This window comes from Mobula birostris, chromosome 1 (assembly GCF_030028105.1).
Source record: "Mobula birostris isolate sMobBir1 chromosome 1, sMobBir1.hap1, whole genome shotgun sequence".
Lineage (NCBI taxonomy): Eukaryota > Metazoa > Chordata > Chondrichthyes > Myliobatiformes > Myliobatidae > Mobula > Mobula birostris.
In genome coordinates this window covers 73,862,946-73,883,375 of record NC_092370.1, presented here as the reverse complement: position 1 = coordinate 73,883,375, position 20,430 = coordinate 73,862,946, and the positions used below count along the sequence as shown (strand labels likewise).

The window sequence follows — 20,430 nt, the reverse complement described above, 5'->3', positions numbered from 1 at the left end:
GGTTAATGGTAAGGCACTGAGGAGTGCAGTGGAACAGAGGGATTTGGGAATACAGATACAAAATTCCCTAAAAGTGGTGTCACAGGTCGACAGGGTCGTAAAGAGAGCTTTTGGTACATTGGCCTTTATTAATCAAAGTATTGAGTATAAGAGCTGGAATGTTATGATGAAGTTGTATAAGGCATTGGTGAGGCCGAATCTGGAGTATTGTGTTCAGTTTTGGTCACCAAATTACAGGAAGGATATAAATATGGTTGAAAGAGTGCAGAGAAGGTTTACAAGGATGCTGCCGGGACTTGAGAAACTCAATTACAGAGAAAGGTTGAATAGGTTAGGACTTCATTCCCTGGAGTGTAGAAGAATGAGGGGAGATTTGATAGAGGTATATAAAATTATGATGGGTATAGATAGAGTGAATGCAAGCAGGCTTTTTCCACTGAGGCACGGGGAGAAAAAAACCAGAGGACATGGGTTAAGGGTGAGGGGGGAAAAGTTTAAAGGGAACATTAGGGGGGGCTTCTTCACACAGAGAGTGGTGGGAGTATGGAATGAGCTGCCAGACGAGGTGGTAAATGCTGGTTCTTTTTTTAACATTTAAGAATAAATTGGACAGATACATGGATGGGAGGTGTATGGAGGGATATGGTCCGTGTGCAGGTCAGTGGGACTAGGCAGAAAATGGTTCGGCACAGCCAAGAAGGGCCAAAGGGCCTGTTTCTGTGCTGTAGTTTCTATGGTTCTATGTTCTTCTTTGGCAATGGGATGACTGTAGCCTGCTTAAAGCAGCTGGGTACCTCAGATTGCCAAAGTGAGATATTAAAGATATCAGTAAACCAGTTAGTTGATTAGCACAGGTCTTCAGTACTTGGTTAGGCAGATTGTCTGGGCCAGATGTTTTCATGGGCTCATCCTCCAAAAGGATGTTACCACATCGGCCTCAGAGACTGAAATCACAGGGTCGTCAGTGGAGTTTGTGAAGGTGCCTCCATGTTATGTTGGTCAAAGTGAGTATAAAAGATATTGAGCTCAAATCTGGGAACTAAATCGTCTTGTCACATTATGTGACTTAGTTGTATTTTGTAGGACGTGTGAGAATTCAAACCCTGCCACAGCTGTCAAGCATCCTTCTGTGATTCAACTTTGGTCCGGAGTTGTCACTTTGCATGCGAAATGGCTTTCCAGAGGTTGTACCTGGGCCTCTTGTACTTTCTTTGGCTGTTAGACCTGAACAACACCAATCTGGCCCTCAGCAGATTGCAGATCTCTGGGTTCATCCAGGGCTTCAGGTTGGAGAAAGCTCTGAATGATTTTGCAGGGACATACTCATCCACGAGCGACTCTAATGTCTTTATAAAGCCCATAACAACTGTGGCGTATTCAACCAGATACTCTGATGAGCTCTTGAACGTGGCCCAGTCCACTGACTCATAGCAATCCTGTAACTGTCCTTCTGCCTCCCGTGACCACCTCTCTGTTGTATTTACCTCTGATGCTATAGACCATAAGACTCTAAGATCTTGGAGTAGAATTAGGCCATTTGGCCTCCCAAGTCTGCTCCACCATTTCATCATGGCTGATTCAACTTTTCTCTCAGACCTAATCTCCTGACTTCTCCCTGGATTCCTTCATGCACTGACCAATGAAGAATCTAGCAATCTCTGCCTGAAATATATGTAAAGACTTGGCCTCCACAGCTGCCTGTGACAACGAATTCCATAGATTCACCACTCTCTGGCTAAAGAAATTCCTCTTCACCTCCGCTCTAAACGGACGCCCCTCTGTTCTGAGACTGTGTCCTCTGGTCAGGCTCTCCTGCCACAGGAAACATCCTCTCCACATCCACTCTATCAAGGCCTTTCACCATTCAATAGGTTTCAATGAGGTCACCCCTCATTCTTCTGAATTCCAGTGAATACAGGCCCAAAGCCATCAGACACTCTTCATATGACAAGCCATTCAATCCTGGAAACATTTTTGTCAACCTTCTTTGAACCCACTCCAGCTTCAGCACATTATTTCGAAGGGGCCCAAACCTGCTCACAATACTCTGTGAGGCCTCACTAGTGCTTTATTAAGTCTCAACATTACATCCCTGCTTTTATATTCTAGTCCTCTTTAAATGAATGTTAATATTGCATTTGACTTCCTCACCTCAATCTCACTCCTCTGATGTTGAAGTCGCTTCGGCAGGAATCCGCATAAAGACCAGAAGGAAGTGACAGGCACAGCAAGCTGTCGACAGAGCGGAGGCACGGCTGCGGCACAACACTTTGGTGGGCACTGTGGCGGTGGGACAGGCAGGACTGGGCAGTTTTCCCAAACCACGCTATGACAAAACCCGTGGAAAGGAGAAGCGCCAACCGGTTCAGAACAAGATACGAGCAGAAGTGGAAGAAGAACGATACAGCAAGATGGTTGGCATGTACAAACAAGGCGCCTGGACTAGATGGGAGCATGCTGCACCTCGCAAGTTCACCTGGAGAGCCGAACCATTGCGCATCATGTTTCTCATCCAATCAGTCTCTGGCGTTCTCCCAAGCCCAGCCAACCTGCACAAGTGGGGCATGGCAAACACTCCAGCATGCCAGCTGTGCCAGAAGAGTGGCACCTTGGAGCATATCCTAAGTGGATGCCCAAAGGCGTTGGGAGAAGGTCAATACCGCTGGAGCCATGACCAAGTCCTAAGGTCTACGGCGGACGCAATCAGCACAGTGATGCAAGACAGCAAAAATCAGCATGCTCCCAAACAGTCCATCACCTTTATTAGAGCCAGGGGGAAGGCACAACATCAACCTAGCTCCTCGGGAGGGCTTCTTGCCACTGCACGAGACTGGCAGCTCTAAGTTCCCAGAGAACATCACAGCCACTCCACTCGGACATGGTGTTAATATCGGAGTCTACAAAGCAAGTGGTCCTGCTGGAATTTACTGTCCCCTGGGAAGATCGGATTGAAGAGGCCAACGAGCGCAAGAGAGCTAGGTACACAGATCTTGTTGCAGAATGCTGGAGCAATGGCTGGAGAGCTCGCTGTGAGCCAGTCCAAGTTGGGTGCTGGGGCTTTGCTGGCCATTCCTTACAGCGGACTCTAAAACTCCTTGGAGTTAAAGGACTGCAGTGCAGAAGAGCCACCAAGAACATTCTGGAGGCTGCTGAAAAGGCCTTGCAGTCGCTGTGAATCTGGAGGAGGGATCCGTGGATTAGTGCACCACTTGGACACAAGTCGGGGGCTGATCACCCCCAGCTGGGTCGGCCGGTCGAGGTTGTCTGATGATTAAAGACCCGAAACACCCTATGACCCCAGGTTCATCACTGAAGACGTGTCCAAGTGGCACCGGCAGGTGTATTCTGCAATTACTTCTTCAAACAATTCCAACAGGTTTGTCAGGTAAGTTTCTCCTTTCAGGAAATCAGTCTATTTTATTATGTGCCTCCAAGTACCCTGACACCCCATATTTAATAATCGACTCCAACATCTTCCCAACCACCGAGGTCAGACTATAGTTTCCTTTCTTCTGCCTCTCCCTTCTTGAAGAGTGGAGTGACATTTGCAATTTTCCAGTCTTCTGGAACCATTCAGAATCTAGTGATTCTTGAAAGATCAATACTAGTGTCTCCACAATCTCTTCAGCCACCTCCTTCAGAACTCTGGTCCAGGTGACTTATCTACCTTCAAACTTTCAGCTGCCGAAGAACCTTCTCTCTAGTTATGGTAACTTCACACATTTCATGCCTTCTGACTCCAGGAACTTCCACCATACTGCTGATGTCTTCCACAGTGAAGACTGATGCAAAATACTTATTCAATTTGTCCGCTATTTCTTTGTACCCTATCACAACCTCCCCAGCATTGTTTTTCAGTGGTCCAATATCCACTCTCAGTTCTCTTTTACACTTTGTATCTGAATAAACTTTTGGTATCCTCTTTAATATTATTGACTAGCTTACTTTCATAGTTCATCTTTACTTCCTTAATAACTTTTTTAGTTGCCTTCTGGTGGTTTTTAAAAGCTTCCCAATCTTCTAACCTCCCACTAATCTTTGATCTATTATAAACCCTCTCTTTGTAGTCCTGACGAAGGGTCTCAGCCCGAAACGTCAACTGTACCTCTTCCTAGACATGCTGCCTGGCCTGCTGCATTCACCAGCAACTTTGATGTCTGTTGCTTTGGTTTTTATGTCAGCTTTGACTTCTCTTGTTAGCCATAGTTGAGTCATCTTTCCTTTAGAATACTTCTTTCTCTTTGGGATGTGTATAATCCTGAGCCTTCCAAATTGCTTCCAGAAATTCCAGCCATTGCTGCTCTGGCATCATCCCTGCCAGTGTTCTTTTCCAATCAATTCTGGCCAACTCCTCTCTCATGCATCTGTAATTCCTTTTACTCCACTGTAAGACTGATACACCTGCCCCAAAGGGTTTTTCTTTTAACCATAAGCTCTCTAATCAATTCCAGTTCATTGCACAACATCCAATCCAGAATAGTTGATACTCTAGTGGGTTCAACCATGAGCTGCTCAAAAAAGCCATCCCATGGGCACTCTAGAAATTCCCCTTCCTGTAATCCAGCGACAGCCTGATTTTCCCAATCTACCTGGATATTGAAGTCCCCCATGATTATTGTAACATTGCCCTTTTGGCATGCATTTTCTATCTCCATTGAAATTTGTAGACAACATCCTTACTATCCTTTGAGGGGCTGTATACAACTCCCATCAGGGTCTTATTAACCTTGCTGTTCCTTAGCTCTATTCAGAATGATTCAACATCTTCCGACCCTACATCACCTCTTTCTAATTAACTTCTACCTGCATGCAGACAGAAGGACAGCCAAATGAACAGATTTCCCAAAATACAGTCTATGTGTGGAACAGTAGGCATTACTGATCGTAGAGTAACAGTGGTTGAGAGTGTTGGGACCCTTGGTGCTGCAGGTGATATGTTGATGATAAATGGGCAGATATTTCTTCAAACAGGCCCAACTGTAGTCTCCTGCAATGATGTGTAAGGCACTGGGGCAGGTAGTTTCTTGTTTTCTAATTATGGTATTCAATACTTTAAGTGCTTGCTTATGATCTGCCTTTGATGGTATGTAATCTGCAGGCAGGATCACTGAGGAGAATAAGATGGTGCTGGCAATACACAACGATGTTTTGCAGGAGTTCACAAAACTTCTAAGAATACTTTAAAAGGGTGAACACACACAGTCCTTTTCCTCTGGAAAAGGAACCATAAGCAGAGGGCATAGATTTAAGGTGAGAGGGGAGAAGTTCCAATAGAAACCCAACAGGTAACTTTTTCTCCCAAACAGTGACCAGTATCTAGATTAAGCCGTAAGAGGAAGTGGTTGAGGCAGGTACATTAACAACATTTGAAAGGTATATAGATATGGAACAATGTATGCAATTGGGGCTAGCTTAGATATGAGTCTTGGCTAGCAGTGACCAGTTGGGCCAAAAGGCCTATTTCCATATTGGTTGACCTTTGCAGAATTACTCACAGGGACTTGAAATGGGAGAACTACACAGACTAAGAGATCAGGATGACAGAGTGTGTATTGCTCCAACAGAGGCAATGGATGAAGATTCGATGTTCCTTAATTTAGTTTTACAATAAGGATACCTGGAAAGCCGCATTAATCCCTAGCAACTTCACTCTTAAAGAACAATAGATGTTTGATGTGCACATATTTAATGCTTTCAGTTGAGTAAGGGCTCACAGTTTTGGACAAATGGAGTGGGGACTAGGCTGGGAAATAACACAAGCTCATTCGATGAGACGAGTCACTGCAGCTTGATTTTGGTTTTCAAGTTATGATAAGGCTCCCTATGAAAACAATTAGCCTTGAGAGTCCCATTCAACCAACACATGGTTAGAACTATCAACCCAGAGGAGACGAACACTGATTGGAGACTAGTCTCCTGCCCTTGATGCAAATTCAGTAACAAAAGCTCCCAACTCACTGAAGAGAAGCACACACTACCTCTACAACCCAACTCCCTGTGGGACCACACCCCAGTGCCCACAGCCTACTTACTCATCACATTATTGACGAATGCAGCTGAGAAGACTCGGTCAAGTATGGCTCCAGGGAAATGGCCAAGCTGGAACATAGACATAAAAATGTTGACAGTGGCCAGGGGTGAGTTCATAGCCTTGACCTCCAGCACCGATTCTAGCTTTTCAAAGAACTTGGTTGCATTGGCAGGTTTGTAGTTCATCCGACTGAACGGAAAAACCAGTTTCTGAATTACCTGAAGGATGAAAGAGCACAAAGTTCAGTTGTAACACACGACTCAAAGCAAATTCACAGGTACAACTGCCCTTCACCCAAAGTAAGTACTCCTAACAGTTCTGGCAACTATAGTAAAGAATCACACACTTTCCAAAACTCCCAGAATAGCCCAGAGCAGCCCAGAACTTTGGGAAAAACTCACTCACCACTTGGAACCCAAGGAACTAATCTTAACACTGGATTTATTACCAAATATTAATCTTCAAACCCACATTGTTTCCCAAATTTTTCACAACCTTTCCCTCAATGTTAGCAAAACAGCTTGTCATTGACTGCAGGAAGGGAGAGGCGCACACCTTCCTGTCCACAACAATTGTACTGAGGTTTAGGCCTTAAGACATAGGAGCAGAATTAGGCCATCTGGCCCATCGAGTCTGCTCCGCCATTCAATTGCGGCTGATCCTTTATTTTCTCCTCCTCAACCCTAGTTCCCGGCATTTTCCCAGTAACATTTGATGCCATGTCCAATCAAGAACCTATGAATCTCTGCCTTAAATACACCCAACGACCTGGCCTCCACCACTGCACGTAGCAATAATTCCATAAATTCACCACCCTTTGGCTAAAGAAATTTCTCGCATTTGTTTTGAAAGGGCGCCCCTCTATCCTGAGGCTGTGCCCTCTTGTCCCAGACTCTCCCACCATGGGAACTATCCTTTCCACATCTACTCTGTCTAGGCCTTTCAACATTTGAAAGGTTTCAATGAGATCCACCCATCACCCTTCCAAATCCCAGCGAGTATAGACCCAGAGCCATAAAACGTTCCTCGTATGTTAACTCTTTCATTCCTGGAATAATCTTTATGAACCTCTTCCAGACCATCTCCAATGCCAGCACATCTTTTCTAAGATGAGGGGCACAAAACTGTTCATAATACTCAAGGTGAGGCCTCACCAGTGTCTTATAAAGCCTCAGCATCACATCTTTGCTCTTGTATTCCAGACCTCTTGAAATGAATGCTAACATGACATTTGCCTTCCTCACCTCCAACTCGGCCTGCAAGTTAACCTTTAGGGTGTTCTGCACAAAGACTCCCAAATACATTTGCATCTCAGATCTTTGGATTTTCTCCATTTAGAAAATAGTCCGCACATTTACTTCTAATACCAAAGAGCATGACCATGCATTTTCCAAGATTGTATTTCATTTGCCACTTTCTTGCCCATTCTCCTAATCTGTCTAAGTCCTTCTGCATCTTTCTTGTTTCCTCAACACTACCTGCCTCTCCACCAATCTTTGTATCATCTGCAAACTTGGCAACAAAGCCATCTATTCTATCATCTAAATCATTTATATACAGCATAAAAAGAAGTGGCCCCAATACTGATCCCTGCAGAATGCCACAAATCACTGGCAGCCGACCAGACAAGGATCCTTCTATCGCCACTCGCTGCCTCCTACCAATCAGCCAATGCTCTAACCATGTTAGTAACTTTCCTGTAATACCATGGGCTCTTAACTTGGTAAGCAGCCTCATATGTGGCACCTTGTCAAAGGCCTTCTGAAAATCCAAATATCCAAAACCACGGCATCCCCTTTATCTATCTTATTTGTAATCTCAAAGAATTCCAACAGGTTCATCAGGCAGGATTTTCCCTGAAGGAAACCATGCTGACTTTGTACTATCTTGTCCTGTGTCACCAAGTACTCCATCACCTTATCTTTAACAATTGACTCTTAGCATCTTCACAATCACTGAGGTCAGGCTAACTTGTCCATAATTTCCCTTCTGCTGCCTTTCTCCTTTCTTAAAGAGTAGAGTAACGTTTTCAATTTTCCAGTCTTCACAATCTCTAACGCAAACACGAGAAAATCTGCAGATGCTGGAAATTCAAGCAACACACACAAAATGCTGGTGGAACACAGCAGGCCAGGCAGCATCTATAGGAAGAAGTACAGTCGATGTTTCCGGCTGAGGCCCTTCGACTCTGAAAGAAGAGATAGTACTCTGGCTCCGGCTGCTGGCGTAGTGGCATCAGTGCTGGACTGCGGGGTGGAGGTTCCAAAGTTCACACCCAGCCAGCTCCTCCTGGCACGCTTTCCATCCATGCGGGGTTAAGAGCTGGTGATCTCTTCGAAAAAAAACTCACACAGCAGAAGGGAATGGCAAACCACTGCTGGTGAATTTCAACTATGTCAGAATGGCTTGGGAGGAAGTTGTCCGCTACCCAAAAAATTCCAGATGCGACCTACATTATCCCTCTCCCACTTTCAAATCTCTTACTATCTCTTCTTTCAGTTAGTCCTGACGAAGGGTCTCGACCCGAAACGCTGACTGTACTTCTTCCTATAGATGCTGCCTGGCCTGCTGCGTTCCACCAGCATTTTGTGTGAGTTGCTACAATCTCTAACACCACTTCTTTCAGACCCTAGGGTACAGCTCCTCTGGTCTGGGTGGCTTATCTACCTTTAGGTCTTTCAGCTTTTTGAGCACCTTCTCTCTTGTAACAATAGCTACATCCACTTCTCTTCCTTCACACACGACAACATCAGGCATACTGCTACTGTCTTCCACAGTGAAGACTGATGGAAAATTCTCATTTAGTTCATCAGCCATCTCCTTGTTCCCCAATATTATTTCTCCTGCCTCATTTTCTAGTGGTCCTACACCCACTCTCTTTTCTCTCTTATTTTTAACATACTTGAACAAGCTTTTACTATCCACTTTGATATTATTTGCTAGCTTGCTTTCATATTTCACCTCTTCCCTTCTAATGATTTTTGTAGTTGCTCTCTATAGGTGTTTAAAAACTTCCCAATCTCTCTGTCTTCCCATCATTTTTACTTTGTTGTGTGCCCTTTCTTTTGCTTTTTTTTTTAAATTTTATTTTTATTTGGATAAGGAATTCACAAATATCATGTACTTTTTTCACACATATAACCTTTTCCATTTTTTTATATGTATAAAACTACAATTATTTATACATTCTTAAGTACACATTGAGATGATATAAAAGGAAAATAAACATTTAAATCGATAATTATGTACTGTGGTAAATCTAACCCATTAGGCTAAGTAATGGAATTAGTTGTTAAGAAAAATGGTAATAATAGTTTCCATATAACCCTTCTGGACCATTTCCACTGGTCCAAAATGTTGTATATAAGCCTATGTATCAACCATTGTAGGTGTTTATATCCTAATTTGTTCATGCTTGCTCCTGCCCGCAGACATAATTATCCAATCCCTATGTACTTATTTACTTAAGTTTTTCATTTTTTTATCCCTTTCCCAAATCTTTCCCTTTACTAGTGTTAATTCTCTATTTTCCAAAAGAAAACAAAAAAAAAAGACATTTAGACTAGGGGTGCTTACGTTAGCAATATTACTGTGCTGATGAGAAGAGCAGTATAAATCATTAGGAGAGTCATCTAAAGTCTGCTCGCATTGGGGTTATATATTCAATCCATTTATTCCAGATTTGATAAAATTTTTCTTTTTGAGTTCTCAGGGAGTAAGTCAACTTTTCAATTTTAAATATTTCCAAGATAATTTTGTACCAATCTTCTAATGTAGGTGGTATTGGATTTAGCCATTTTTTAGTGATTGATTTCTTACTTGCCGCTAAGAGGGCCTGCAGCAACTTTATATCTTCCTTCTGTTCAAGAAACAATACATGCCCCAAATAGAGCGTCTCAAAGTTCAGAGGTATCTGGGACCTAAGTACCTTAACTAATGTTCTATGAATACCTTCCCAAAATAGACTTAATTTAGGGCAATCCCAAAAAATATGAAAATGATTTGCCTCCTTGGAGCCGCACCTTCTCCAACACATCACACTTGTATCTTTATATTTTTCCTGATATGGGATCTTGAAGTATCTTATAATGTTTTTCCAACAATGTTCTCTCCAAGTCAAAGAATTAGTCGAGGACCATTGAAAGCTGCAGATTTTCCCCCAAGCCTCCTCTGAAAGTACCAACCCCGCTTCTTTCTCCCACTTCTCTTTAATATACAGTGTATTTACATTTTTAGCATGGGAGAGTGCATTATATAATCGAGAAACTGATTTACTAGGTATTGAACTGCAAGCCGAATTCAGAATCTTGAAAAATTCTAATTCTACTGTTGATAGGTCTGTATATCTACAACTGTGATTAACATAGTTTCGTACTTGAAGGTACCTAAAAAGTCATTATGTTCTCGACCATGTTTGTCCTGCAGGATTTGGAAACTTTGTAATACTCTTTTATCTATAAATGAGAGGTAGGTTTTAAGACCTTTCTTTATCCATAGCTCAAATCTTTTATCTCCTCTGTTGGGAAGGAATTCGGTATCATATGCACACCATCTAAAGAGTTTTAATATGTTATTAATTCCACATGAATTAACCATCTTCTGCCATACCTTTAATGTAAGATTTATCCAAGCGTTTTTAAATTTTTCCAACTGGGCTATCAATCCTTTGTCAGCTATTGAGGCCTGAAGAGGAAAACTGTCAACTAATCCAAATTCTATTTCCTTCCATCTAGCCTTATATTCCCTATTACACCAATATAACAGAGGGGTTATCTGTGAGGCATAAAAATAATTTCTCAGGCAAGGAAGAACCATACCTCCTCCTTCCTTCCCTAACTGTAAGGTGTTATATCGAATTCTAGGTTTCTTTCCTTGCCAAATGAAGCGGGAAATCCATTTGTCCCATTCCCTGAATTGATTATCATCCACCTCCACCGGTAAAGTACGGAAAAGATACAATAACCGAGGAAGAATATTCATTTTTATAGTATTTATCCTTGAATTTAAACCTAAAAAGGGGATAAGATTCCATCTATGCATATCTGCTTTTATCTCTGAGATTAATGGCCCATAATTTATCTGTGACAGTGTTGAAAGATCCTTCGGCAGGGTTATTCCTAAATATTTTAATGATTTAGCTTCCCACTTAAGATCATATGTATCCTGCAATTTTTTGGATGGTGTATAATTTAGGGACATAACCTGCGTTTTCTTTACATTTATTTTATAACCTGATATTTTCCCAAAGTCATCCAACAGTGTAAACAATCCTATAAATGATTTTTCTGGTTCACTCAGATAGACCAAAACATCATCTGTGAATAACGCCACTTTCTGTTCAATCCCTGCCACCTTGATACCTTTTATGATTTTGCTCTGTCTTATTAGTTGGGCAAGCGGTTCAATATATAGCGCAAAAAGGAGAGGAGAAATTCGGCATCCCTGTCTAGTGCCTCTCTCTAAGATGAAGGAGTCAGAGAGGTCCCCATTTATCTTAATTCGGGCTGTAGGGCTGTCATATAGAGTCTGAATTACTTTAATAAACTTTTCTTGAAAGCCGAATCTTCCTAACACTCTGTATAGGAATGCCCAACTAACCGAATCAAAAGCTTTCTCATCGTCCAATCCTACTACCATTGTCTCTGTCTCGTTCTTATTAACCTGTTCTAATATGTGCAGAGTTCTCCTTATGTTGTCCTGTGTTTGTCTTGGTTGAATAAATCCAGTCTGGTCTAAGTGGATTAGGCCAGGTAAAAGCTTTTCCAATCTGCGCGCTAATATAGATGTAAGTAGTTTGTAATCTAAGTTAAGAACACTAATTGGCCGATAATTGCCACATTCTAGTTTATCTTTACCCTCTTTAGGAATAACTGAAATAATCGCTTCTCTCCAGGAAGGTGGAGTTTCTCCTCTCTGCAAGATCCAATTAAAGGTGTTAAGTAGTAATGGGGCTAACTGTGTTTTCAGGGACTTGTACCACTCTGAGGTAAACCCATCAGAACCCGGGGACTTTCCAGCCTTTAACCTGGAGATGGCCACCTTCAGTTCTTTGACAGTTACTGGTTCTAATAAACTTTCATTTTGTAAATCTGTAAGTTTAGGTAGATCTAAAAAATTCAATACACTGTCTATATAGGGCTCATTGGGGGCCCGGGGTTGGGAGTACAGCTCTCGATAATATGTTTCAAAATTCTCTTGAATTTTCCCTATTGTACTCTCCACCAGCTTTGTCTTTGGATTCTTTTTTATGAATTGTATTGTCTGCTTGTTGTTTTCGTAATTTATATGCTAATAATCTAGCTGATTTACCTCCTACTTCATAATTCTTTTGTCTCAGGTAAAGAAAATTTCTTTGAGTTTCCAATGTATAAATATCGTCAATTTCACTTTACAATTTCCTAATTTCCTGTTTTCGATTTGAATTACTTTTGTTGCTATCTACAACTTGAAGTTGTTTTAATTTTCCCTGAAGGTCTGCTAATTTTTGTGCATTGATTTTTTTCATGTGAGTGGTAATGGAAATAATTTTCCCTCTCAGTACAGCTTTCAATGTATCCCATAAGATCACTGGTGATGTTTCTCCCGTGTCATTAAGGTCTAGATATTCTTTGATTTCTCCCCTTAATCTCTCCATTACTTTCGGGTTATTGAGTATATGTGAGTTTAGCCTCCATAGTGTTTTCCTCATTTTCCTTTCCAGGATTAGAGACATAGAGACTGGGCTATGATCCCACAGGTCAATTGCTGCAATATTACAGTTTTTTATCCTGAGTCTATCTGTATTAAAGATAAAGAGTCTATCCTTGAATAGGCTGAATGAGGGAAAGAGTAATATGTATAATCTTTACTAGTAGGGTGTAATTCCCTCCAGACATCTATAATTCCCAACTCCTCCATCAATGAATTCACTTTCCGAGTCAGAGGTTTATTCTGAGTAACTATTCCTGAAGAATCTAATATAGGATTTAATCCAATATTAAAATCCCCTCCACAAATTACTACCCCTTGAGAACTGACCATTAGGTCAAAAATGTGTCTATAAAATGACCATTCACAACCTGGAGGAGCATAAACATTCAGCAATGTTATTTCTGTACCTTCTATTCTTCCTGTGATTTTTACGAACCGTCCTTCTTTGTCTCTAGTCTCCAAAATATGTTCATAATTAAGAGTACTTGATATTAAAGTAGCTACCCCTCTTTTGTGACTCAATTTATATGATGAATGAAATACATGCTTAAAGCCCATTCTTTTTAATTTTCCATGTTCAGATTGGCTCATATGTGTTTCCTGGAGGAAAGCTATTTGTGCCCTCTCTTTTTTCAATTTAGACATAGTCTTATTGCTTTTAATTGGATTCAAAACCCCATTAACATTATAGGAAATTATTTTTACCAATTCAGTTTGCATTTTTCTCTAGTAGAAAAAAACTCTCCTTTTCTAACCAAACAGTAAGCAATCCCTTCTCAACAGTAAACCAAGACATATAACCACACCCTAGACATTCTTGAATGTGTAACATTTGAAAATTTTTCCCGACTTCCCACAGTGAGGCCTGAGCACCGACCCGCCTCAGTTCAGAGGGATAACCTTTATCTTCACCCTGTGTTAGAGGGCCCTCAGCAGTTTGAATAATCATAGAGAATTTTCTCCTATTTATGTCTCGACCATATTGCTATCATTCAAATTATTCCGCCTAGTTTATTTTCAGTTACCAGTTTTCGTTTTACCTTTAAGTCGGATTTACTCTTTTCAGTCATTTCTCTTAATTAGTCTGTATTCTCTGTACATTCGCGTCTGAATATTTGCAGCTTTTCCTTGTAGTTTGACACTCCGGTTCGAGTGGAGCGTCCTCGCCCCACTAACTGCCACGACTTCTGCCGAATCCTCTCCAGTAGCGACTCCGGTTGGGTGATAACTTTAACAGGTAGTCCCCGGTCCACCAGGTCCAACGTTGCCTCCTCCATCGTAGTGTAAGTTTTTGTCCCTTCGTCGTAAAAGACTCTCAGCCGAGCTGGATACGGGGTCTGGAATTTGATGTTGTTTTCCTTCAGGACTCTCCGTGTTTCCGTATATTCCTTCCGTCTGGCAAGAATCCCCGGTGCATAGTCGTGGTCTAAACTGATTTTACAGTTGTTCCACATGAAACCTTTCTCTTGCCATGCCCGTTTAAGCACCTCTTCCTTCGTTCTGTAACTGAGAAATCTGACCAGAATCGATCTGGGCTGGGCGCCTGCCAGAGGCGGTGGTGCCAACGCGCGGTGAGCCCTTTCTATCTGTAGGTCTTTTGCGGCTGGTATATCAAGGTTCTCTCTAAGTAGCTTCTCCACGAAGGGAATCATCAATCCGGGTTTACCTTCAGTTCCTACGGGAACTCCGTAAATCCTCACATTTTCCCTTCTCGAGCGGCCTTCTTGATCTATTAGTTTCCACTGGAGCTGGTCTTGCAGCTTCAGTATTTCTGCTATCACCTCCTCTGCGTTTTGTAGCTTCTCTTCAATTCCAACAATCCTCGCTTCGGCTTCATCTATCCGCGAGTTAGCTTTTACTATTTCTCCTTTAATATCTTCCAGCTGTTTGCTGTTATCTTGTCGGAACTCGCGAATCTCTCCGAGAATCAAGGACAGAGTCACCGATTTCCCCTCATTATCTCCGTCCTGGCTTGCCGTGGGGGAGCTAGGCCCGTTGCCTTGCTGCGTCTCTTTATGTTTATCAGCCTTCGAAGCGGACTTTTTAATCTTGTTCTTAGACATCATCCTTGCCCCTTTTATTAATATAGTTATGCAATATTAAGTATTTGTCTAAATTCGATTATGGGGCAGTTTACCTTCTTTTTTGTCGAGAGACCTTTTCCTTACGCCGCCATTCCCTTGATGACCCGGAAGTCCGGGCGCCCTTTCTTTTGCTTTTACAATAGCTTTGACTTTCCTTATTTGTATGTAGCCATGGTTGTACTATTTTACCACTTGAGTATTTTTTTCATTTTTGGAATACACATGTCCTGCACCTTCCTTATTTTTCCTGGAAACACACACCATTGTTGCTCTGGTGACATCCCTGCCAGCAGCTCCTTCCAATTTACTTTGGCCAACTCCTCTCTCATACCACTGTAATTTCCCTTTCTCCACTGAAATACTGCTATGTCAGACTTTACTTTCTCCCTACCTAATTTCAAGTGGAACTCAATCATATTGTAATTATTGGTTCCTCAGGGTTCTTCTACCTTAAGCTCCCTCATTGCCTCCGGTTCATAACACTCAATCCAGTATAGCTGATCCCCTGGCAGGCTCAACGACAAACTGCTCTAAAAAGCCATCTCTTTGGCATTCAACAAACTCTCTCTCTTGAGATCCATTACCAACCTGATATTTCCAATCGACTTGCATGTTAAAATCTCCCATGACTACCATAACATTGCCCTTTTGACACGTCTTTTCTAATTCCTGTTGTAATCTGTGGTCCACCTCTTAGCCACTGTTGGGAGGCCTGTACATAACTGCCATCAACATCCTTTTACCCTTGCAGTTTCTTAACTCAACCCACAAGGATTCAACATCTTCCGATCCTATGTCACATCTTTCTACTGATTTGATGCCATTCTTTACCAGTAGAGCCACACCTCACCTTCCTTTCCCTTTGATATAACGTGTTACCTTAGACATTTAGCTCCCAACTACAATCATCCTTCTGCCACGATTTAGTGATGGCCTCAACATCATACCTGGCAATCTGTAATGGTGCAACAAGATCAAGCACCTTATTTAGAACATAGAAACCCTATAGCACAGTACAGGCTCTTCGGCCCACAAAGCTATGCCGAACATGTCCTTACCTTAGAACTACCTAGGCTTTACCCATTGCCCTCTATTTTTCTAAGCTCCATGTATCCATCCAGGAGTCTCTTAAAAGACCCTATCATTTCCACCTCCACTGCCACCGCCGGCAGCCCATTCCACGCACTCACCACTCTCTCAGTAAAAAACTTAAACCTGACATCTCCTCTGCACTTACTTCCAAGCACCTTAAAACTATGCCCTCTCATGCTCGCCATTTCAGCCCTGGGGAAAAGCCTTGACTATCCACACAATCAATGCCTCTCATTATCTTGTACACCTCTATCAGGTCACCTCTCATCCTCCGTTGCACCAAGGAGAAAAGGCCCAGTTCACTCAACCTATTTCTTATACTACACGCGTTTAGATACAACACCTTGAGTACTGTATTTGCTATCCTTTCTGATTTTGCATCCCTAATGTTTTGATACTTAGCCTGTTAGTTGCAACTAAGTCCCATCACCTGCATCCCCTTCCTGACAGTCTGACTGCACGTTACCTTTACTTTTTTACCATTTGACCTATCCTGAGTCCCTTCACTCCAGTTCCCACCCCACTGCCAAGTTAGTTTAAACCCTCCCCAACAGCTCTAACAAACCTGCCCACAAGAATATTTGTCCCCCTCGGGTTCAGGTGCAACCCGTCACTTTTGAACAGGTCATAACTCCCCCACCGAAAAGAGATCCCAATGATCCGAGAGCCTGAAGCCCTGCCCCCTGCACCAGCTTCTCAGCCATGCATTAATCTGCCAAATCATCCTGTTTCTACCCTCACTGATGTGTGACACAGGTAGCAATCCAGAAATTACTATCTGGGAGGTCCTGCTTCTCAGCTTTCTAACTACCTCTCTCAATTCTCTTTTCAGGACCTCTCTGCTCTTCCTTCCTATGTCATTGGTACCAATATGCACCAAGACATCTGGCTGCTCCCCCTCCCTCTCCAAAATGTTGTGGACGCGATCTGAGACGTCCCTGACCCTGGCCCCTGGGAGGCAACATACCATCCGGGTATCCTGTTCACATCTACAAGAATCTCCTGTCTGTTCCCCCCACTACTGAGTCCCCTAACACTACCGCTTCCTCCTTCTCTCTTTTTCCCTTCTGCACCATCGACCCATGCTCACTACCTGTAACCCAGTCGCCATGGCATTCTCCTGGGAGATCATCCTCCATAAAAGTATCCAAAGTGGTTTACTTACTTTTGAGGGGAATGGCCACAGGTGTACTCTGCTCGAACTGCCTATTTCCATCTCTCCTGATAGTCACCCAGCGACTCACCTCCTGCAACTTTGGGGTGACTACTTCCCTGTAACTTTGATCAATTATCTCCTCACTCTCCCATACAAGCAGAAGGTCATCCAGTTGCTGCTCCAGATTCCTAACACAGTTTTCAAGGAGCTGCAGTCAGATGCACTTCAAGCAGATGTAGTTCCCCGGAAGACTCTGGGTCTCCCAGTTCTTCAAAATCTGGCACGAAGAACACACCACAGCCATTTAAATGGTACGGTAAGAGAGACAAAAGAACAAAAAGGAACCCCTAACAGATGTTTTACACAGAGCCGACACCTCTTCTGAGCTGAAGCCTCTTTTGAGCCAAAGCCTGTCACTTCTACTCCCCCCACTGCCCTACTCCCAACAACGCCACTGCGCTTACCCCTCCTGCACTTTTATTTCGTGCTGAAACGTTCAAGTTGCAAGGAATGAACATCACCTATAGCCTGTCCTGTTCCAACTATGTCAACGTCAAGGCCAAGAAAATTCACCACTGCCTATACCTCCCCAAGAAGCTGAAAAAATTGTGGCCTGTCTGTTTGAACCAAACCAATTTTTATCTATGCACCACAGAAACCATGCAATGCAGAGGCATCACAGCTTGGTTTGGGAACTATTCTGCTTATGACAAGAAACTGCAGAGTTGTAGACACATCATAGAAACAATCTTCTCAGCCTTGGTAAAGCAACAACACAATCAAAGACTCCATCCAAACTGGACATTCTCTCTTTTCCCCCTTCTCCCATGGGGTAATTATTACAAAAGCCTGAAGGCACATACCGCCAGGCTCAAGAACAGTTTGCATCTCACTTCTAACACTAGTGAATGGTTCCTTGGTACAATAAGATGGGAGTCTTGACCTCACACTCTACTTTGTTTTCATCTTTGCATGTTATTGCCCTTGCAGTGTACTTTCTCTGGAGCTTTTACATTTTATTCTGCATTCTGTTATGTTTTTTATCTTGTACTACCCCAATGCACTACCATAATAAAATTATCTATATATACAGTATGCAAGGCAAGTTTTTTCTATACATCTGTACATATAATAATGAACTAATTTACTAATCTAATCTAAGCATTCATTCAGATTTTTCAACATGAGAATGTATGTAAAATCTGGCAACTTAATTTAGGAGAAACTATTATTTACACTGGCTAACTTAGCTCTGTCCCTAATCACCTCTTATTTACAGATCCATTAGCAAGACTCATGTTCCCCTGACCAATATCACACATAGATTGACAGAACACTCTGAGAAAAACAGTTTCATCACTGGGAAACTCTCCCCATCCCCAGCCACCTCTGCCCTCCCCGGGACTCTGATACTGGGACCATCCTAGGGTCGCCCTTCTGTCCATAGAGCTTCAAGGGGTGAATATCAGGCTGATGTCCCGCTGGCTGGGGTATCTACAACCAGGGATCACAGTCCCTAAGTAAATGATCAGCCAATGTGAGAAGAGACTGCTTCATTGAAGGGCAGTAAATCTTTGGAATTCTCTACCTTCACAGACTATGGAGTCAGGTGCTGAGTATATTCAAGATGGACTGATAGATTCAGTCATTAAAGGAATCAAAGGGTTGATACAAGAAAGCAGTGCTGAGGTCATGAAATTGACTGGCCGAGCAGCTTTAGAGGGCTGAATAACCTACTCTTGTTTGCATTTCTTTTGTTTTGCGTATATTTGAAACACACTGCCAGAGGGGGTGGTGGAATTATATACAATTACTGTATTCAGGAGGCATTTAGATGCTTAAATAGGTAAGGCATAGAAGGATCCAGACACAATGCAGGCGAATGGGATTAGTGTTGATGGGCAAAAGCGTCAGCGTGGATATGAAGAGCCACAGAAAGGCCAGTTTCTGTGCTGTACGACTCTCTCAACACTCACAGTATCTCCAGAAAACTATGGGCAGGACAGTGGTGTAACGTTTAGCAAAACACCATTACCGCGCCAACGACCCGGATTCAATTCCACCACTATCTGTAAGGAACACACACAAAATGCTAGAGGAACTCAGCAGGCCAGGCAGCACCTATGCCTGTACCCACTTTCTGCTTTCTGCAGGGATCATTCCCTATGCTACTCCCTTGTCCATTTGTCCCTCCCCATTGATCTCCCTCCTGGCACTTAACCTTGCAAGTAAAACAAGTGCAAGGTTAAGTGCCAGGAGGGAGATCAATGGGGAGGGACATTACACCTCCTCCCTCGCTACCACTCAGGGCACACTTCAGCGACAGCCGATGTAGATTGGGAGCCTGTTGGGGTCATATATTGTGTCCGGGCTCCCAGTGTAGCCTCCTGTACGTGTATATCAGCGACAGCCGATGTAGATTGGGAGCCTGCTTCGCCAAGCACCTATGCTCTGACCGCCAGCAAAAGCGGGATCTCCCAGTAGCCACCCATTTTAATTCCACTTCCCATTCCAACATACCTATCCTTGGCCCCTCTACTTTCCCGATGAGGCCACACTCAGGTTTGAGGAGCAACACCTTATATTCCACCTGGGTAGCCTCCAACCTGATGGCATGAACATCGATATCTTGAACTTCTAGTTATGGTCCCCCACCCCCTTCCTCCACCATTCCCCATCCACTTTTCCCTCTCTCACCTTATCCTTGCCTGCCCATCGCCTTCCTCCAGTGCTCCTCCCCCTTTCTCTTTCTTCCATGGCCTTCTGTCCTCTACTATCAAATTCCCCATTCTCCAGCCCTGTATCTCTTTCACCAATCAATTTCCCAGCTCTTCACTTCAGCCCTCTCCCGGTTTCATCCATCACCTTGTGTTTCTCCCTCCCCTCCCCCCAACCTTCAACTCCGACTCTTTATCTTTTTGTCTCCAGTACTGCTGAAGGGTCTCAGGCCGAAACGTCGACTGTACTCTTTTCCATAGATGCTGCCTGCCCTGCTGAGTTCCTCCAGCATTTTGTGTGTGTTACTTGAATTTCCAGCAAGTGCAGATTTTCTCATTTGCGATTGGACTATCTGTAAGGAGTTTGTACGTTCTCCCCGTAAATGCATGGGTTTCCTCCAGGTGCTCCAGTTTCCTCACACATTCCAAAGCCGTACTGGTTAGTAGGTTAATTAGTCACCATTGGTGTAATTGGGCAGGAAGGGCCTGTTTCTGTGCTGTATTTCCACATACAAAGCTTCAGAGATCACTATCCTCATCCCTCCAGATAACGTGCACCATTTCTTTGTTAGGGACTCCTTAATGACCTTTAGTTCGCTCTTTTAGCCCTGCTGCTACCCCAGAGGGGGCTTTCCCTTAGGTTCATACAGCTGGGAGTCA

General features: G+C 43.1%; 1 protein-coding gene across 2 annotated transcripts in view; it reads right to left on the bottom strand.

The window, feature by feature from the left end:
• Nucleotides 1-20,430, bottom strand: part of fastk (Fas-activated serine/threonine kinase) — an 80,167-nt gene that overhangs the window by 38,966 nt on the left and 20,771 nt on the right. For both annotated transcript variants that reach the window (XM_072257005.1, XM_072257010.1), the window contains exon 5: nt 6,033-6,249. In XM_072257005.1, the coding sequence (XP_072113106.1) occupies nt 6,033-6,249 (217 nt within the window). The remainder of the gene's footprint in view (nt 1-6,032; nt 6,250-20,430) is intronic.